At 35.7% G+C, this 5,146-nt stretch overlaps 1 protein-coding gene across 1 annotated transcript; it reads right to left on the bottom strand.

Annotated features, from left to right (window-relative positions):
* Nucleotides 1–924: 924 nt before the first annotated feature.
* Nucleotides 925–3,106, bottom strand: LOC145269833 (uncharacterized). The gene has a single exon (XM_080125548.1). It carries the CDS (start codon nucleotides 2,951–2,953, stop codon nucleotides 1,646–1,648), a length of 1,308 nt encoding a protein of 435 aa, XP_079981674.1. The 5' UTR covers nucleotides 2,954–3,106; the 3' UTR covers nucleotides 925–1,645.
* Nucleotides 3,107–5,146: the final 2,040 nt, after the last annotated feature.

Genomic DNA, 5,146 nt, shown 5'->3' with positions numbered 1-5,146 from the left:
TTAGGAAGATCGAAACTTCATGCAGAAAATAACACAATAATACGAATAATCAATCCTTATTTCAATAATTCAAAAACACCTTGGTTTTAATTTTCTTCTGGGGATGATGCATTCTACTGGATGCCAGGCATTCAACCACTATTTCAGAGAGATCATTTTAGGATTCAAACTGTTGTTTCGAGTTCAATCGTTTTTATTTCTCTTGCACTTGGTTCACCGGGTATATTCGCCCAGTGTGAAAATAACACTGTTTAACATTCACAGGCAAATTAATTGGAACATATTGAGGATATTGCCACAGCTGCTGCAAAGAAAGTGAGCTTCTTACCATGCAAAGAAAGATTACTCACACTCAAGGCAATCCTGTACTTTTACAAAGCCACCCATGCCTGGAGTACTTGTTGCCACGTCCATCTGGGCAGGTATATTGCCCAGCGTGAAAATAACACTACAACTTATACAAATAATCAATCCTCGTTCTCAAAAATTCAGAAATCTTTTGCTTTCATTTGACTTCAGTTAAAGTTCTTAAAATAAAGTGGCCCCTCTTTTTTTTTTACATGGTGGTCACCATTTATCAAGGCCCAGAAGCCACTCAGGGATAAGGGTTATTGCAAGTACAGTATGTTAGTGTGGAGATTTAATGAAGTGTTTACTTAAGGGGAAGTTCATTAGGAATTTGTTTATGTTGGACTTGAAGACATCCAGGTTGTAGTCATGTGGGAAGCAGGCAGACGGAACAGAGTTCCACAGGCATGCAGTTCTAAGAAAGAAGCTTTGTTCATGGAATCTACGTTTTAATTTAGGCACAGATAAAGAGTGGGGAAAATGTTTGACAGTGGATTCAGCTAGACGGGTGTTTTTTGTGAAAGATTGGCGAGGGGGGACCAGAGATTGGAGTTCAGACGAGCACCTGCCATGGAAATAGCGATAAAACAAGGATAGGCTCGCAACGTCTCTTCTGTGGGAGAGAGGTTGCAGGGTAGAGAAAAGGGTACCCCCCACTAAGCCACAAAGTCTATTTTGTACTCTGTCAAGGCAGGATAGGCTTTTAACTATCCATAGCCTTGAACCCTTAGAAGGGCATAGGCCATCTACAACTTTTCTAGTGAGTTTTTTTGGGGGATGGAGGGAGGGGTGCGGGTCCCACCCCCACCCCCAACCTTCCCAGAAGGTACATAAAGCACCTAGCTTTCCGAAATGGTCACCTATCTGATACTGGCCAGGCTTAACGTTTGTTGATCTGGCGAGAATCCGTGTGTCAGTGTGATTGTGCTGTACCCTCTAGGGCTAAAATTTGATCTCTCTATGAGATACATAGATATTCGAATGTTCGATTAATGTTTTCCATTTTCTTTCAAGCAGTACGGAAGTCAAGAAAATAATCGAGAACATACAGTGCCTCGCCTTCCGAAATGGTCACCCATCTGGTACTGGCCAGGCTCAATGTTGCTTAACTTCAGATGTCTAGTTGATACTCAACACTCCTTTTACTTTATTTCAGTTGGTTTTAAGAGAGCATGGGTGGGGCGCCCTCCTGAAGCTAACATTTGATTTCATAGCGATTTTAATTCATATCCATTTTCTATTTTCCACTTCAATATTCAAGTACTTAACTTTTATTCATGACACCTGTAAATCATTCTTACGATTCTGATATTTTGCTATCGTTTTCCGTTCGAGAATGCATCCACACATGATCTTCCAGATCAGTTTTCATTGAAAATGCTGAACTGCAAAGTCCACAAGAAAAAGGTTTCTCCTCAACCTCTGTTTCACTACATACTTCTAAATTAGAATTTCCTGCACATGGCAAACCGCACAGGTGATTTTCCAGGTGTAATTTTAACTCATCACTGTTTGAAAATTCCAAACCACACTCGGCACAAGAATATGCTTTCTCTATCATATGTGTTTGAATATGTATTTCCAAATCAGAATTATTCGAGAATAACAAACTACACACATGACAAGAATATGGCTGCTCTCCAGTGTGGTTTAGCATGTGTAATTTTAATTCATCATTTCTTGAACATTCAAAGCCACACTCTACGCAAGAATAAGGTTTGGTTTCCATATGTGTGCGCATATGTAGCTTTAAGTGAGAATTTCTTGAGAATTTTGTGCCGCAAACGTGACATAAATAAGGCTTTTCACCAGTGTGCTTGTGCATGTGTAATATTAGTTCATCATTTCTGGAAAATGCTGAACCACAAACTCCACATGGATATGGTTTCTCTCCAGTGTGTGTTCGAACATGTAGCTTTAAGTGAGAGTTCCTTGAAAAAGAAGCACTACACACTTCACAGTTGTAAGGTTTTTCTCCCGTGTGTTTTCTCATGTGTAGTTTTAACACATCGTTCCTGGAAAAAGAACATCCACATACATCACAGCAAAAAGGTTTCTCTCCAGTGTGTGTTCGCATGTGTAGTTTTAACTGAGAATTCCTCGCAAAGGTAGCACTACATACTTCACAATTATAAATCTTCACGCCGCTGTGTGTACGCATATGTGCTTTAAGGTTAGAGTTAATCGAAAAAGCATAACCACACACTTCACAAGAAAAAGGCTTCTCGCCGGTGTGCCTTCTCATATGGCGTTTTAAATCATTTTTTATTGAGAATCCTGCACTGCACACTTCACAAGGATATGGTTTCACCCCAGTATGTGATTCCATATGTACATTCAGATGAGAGTTGAGTGAAAAAGCTAAGCCACACACTCCACAAGAATATGGTTTCTCTCCAGTATGTTTTCTCATGTGTAGTTTTAAGTCGTCATTTCTTGAATAGGTCAAACCACAAACTTTGCAAGCATAAGGTTTCAACCCAGTGTGTATTCGCTTGTGTCTCGCTAAATTGAAGTTTAGTGAAAATGCTGAGCCACACACGTCACAAGCATAAGGTTTCTCTTTGGCTTGTGGTCCATTCGGTGATTTGGATTTATTTGGCATTTTAACGGCTCTTTTACACTCTATAAAATAAATTTTTTTTCAGTGATTTTTCTATACAAAATTATTCCGTTTTGAGTTGATATTTGAACTACACAACAGCTTTTGCTCATGTATTTACTGTGCTCAGAATAAATTATTTCCTTTTTGTTCGTTTTCCCTCCTTTGAGTTTTCTCCAAAATATATCAGCATGTATCTTGGTAAATGAAGACTACTTCAAAAATGTTGTTTTAAATACCTTACAAGAAATTGAGACGATTCCGTTTTGAATTGCTATTTGCTAGTGTGAATTCATTGTATTGCGAATACATTATTTCCCTTTTGTTTGTGGTGAGATGAGTAATTTCACTGTATCCTCTATGGAAACTTGAGTTTCACAATTCCTAAATAAATATGTTCAATATACAAATATGAAAGTTTAAAATTTTAAGGTTTCCCATCTTGTATTGGCATGCATCTTGATAAATGGAGACTACTTCAAAATGTCATTTTGCACATCATACAAGAAATAGTTTGTATTTCTAGTACGTGTTCTGAAGCACACACTACACAAGAGTAATGTTTAGCTTCTGTTGTGGTTCGTTGTGCAATTTTAATTAATTCACCACTGTAACTGCTGATTCACTTTACGAAAGAAAATGTTTTTTGTGATTTTTCTTTCTTTTGAGATGTTATTTGCTTTTGCATATTCACAATACATTATTTCATTTTTGTTTATGCTTGGGTGAGTAATTTTACTGTATCCTCCATGATATCTAGTGTTATATACACAAGATCTGTTTAGGAACGCATCTTAGTTATTTTTTAGTTATTTTTATTATGCAGTGTGTGTTTTGCATTGATGTTCTAAACACATAAATTCATATTGAAAGTATTAGTTTAAAATATAAAATCATTCACAAAATAATTCTTTCTTGAAATTAAATTTTAAGACTGCTCTCTTGTCATTTTTCTCTAAAATGCATTTTCACAAAAATTTACAAGAAATACTTTATTTCTAATATGTGTTCTGCTCTTGAACGTTGACATCAAAGGAATAAATTAAAATTCAGTGAAATTGTTGAACAACACACTTCACAAGATGTTTACCTTCTGTTGTGGTTTCGTTGTGCAATTTTAATTTTTTCTCCACTGTAACCGCTAATTCACAATGCAAAAAAAAAAAAGAAACATGTTTTCAGTTATTTTTCTGTCTATTCCCTTTTAAGTTGCTATTTGCAGTAATGTATATTTAGTATGTGCTTAGCATTGCTTTTCGAAATAATTAATCTTTTAAAATACAAAAAAAAACTAAGTTCTCATTATTGAAATTGTTATTGATTTAAAATATCGTTCACTTCCCGAAATTACGTCTAGCATCACTTGAAATTATTTTTTAACTTTACAACACATTCCACATGAGGTTTTCTCTCCTACAAGTTTTCTCCGATATTACACGTAGCTTAATAAATGCTATTTTACACACAAGAAATAGTTTACATCTCGAATTCTGTAAAATGCTTAATTTACACACATGATAGAAATAAACAATTTCTTTAATGTGCATTCGTACATATGTACATTCTTAGAGAAGAAATGAGTGAAAATATGATTTAACTGACATGTGATGAATTCACAGGTTCTCCAATCCAACCATTATCTGTGAAAGAGAAATATTAAAATGTTACATAAACATTTCAGATGTTCATTAAAAATGAATTTAATTAATGAATAAAGAAAATTAAATTTCTTAAACTAAACAATAGGTAAGAAATAATATATAGTTAACAGTCTACATTGCCTTAAATCTTGTCGGCGATGATCGGGCGATTCTATCTTTTAGAAAAAGGATCACAGGTGATATATATAAAATGGTGCATAATGGTTGTATATATTGGTTTCTGAGATGTAAATCCAATGAAATCCGTGTAATTATCAAAGAGTGCTCAATGGAGGGCAGAGCTAAAATATAGTCTGTTTATTATTATAGAAACATTATTGGTGCATACATGTTTCAGTGGAATCGCAATTCAGAGACCACCTCATCAAACTAAAACGCCCCCTTCAGATGCAGGCCTGGGTGAGTGATAACGAGACCTAGGTTTGCCCAGTTACTAGGGTTCTTCTATTGGTGTAGTAGACAAAGTTTGATGGAAAGATAAACCAATATGGCTGGAGCCAACACAGTTACAGAAGTTAAGCTTATCAAGGGGTCA

The sequence above is a fragment of the Euprymna scolopes genome, chromosome 45, assembly GCF_053919585.1.
Source record: "Euprymna scolopes isolate OS-2025 chromosome 45, ASM5391958v1, whole genome shotgun sequence".
Lineage (NCBI taxonomy): Eukaryota > Metazoa > Mollusca > Cephalopoda > Sepiida > Sepiolidae > Euprymna > Euprymna scolopes.
Note: the sequence above shows the minus strand (reverse complement) of the source record. Positions and strands in the feature narration are given on the sequence as shown.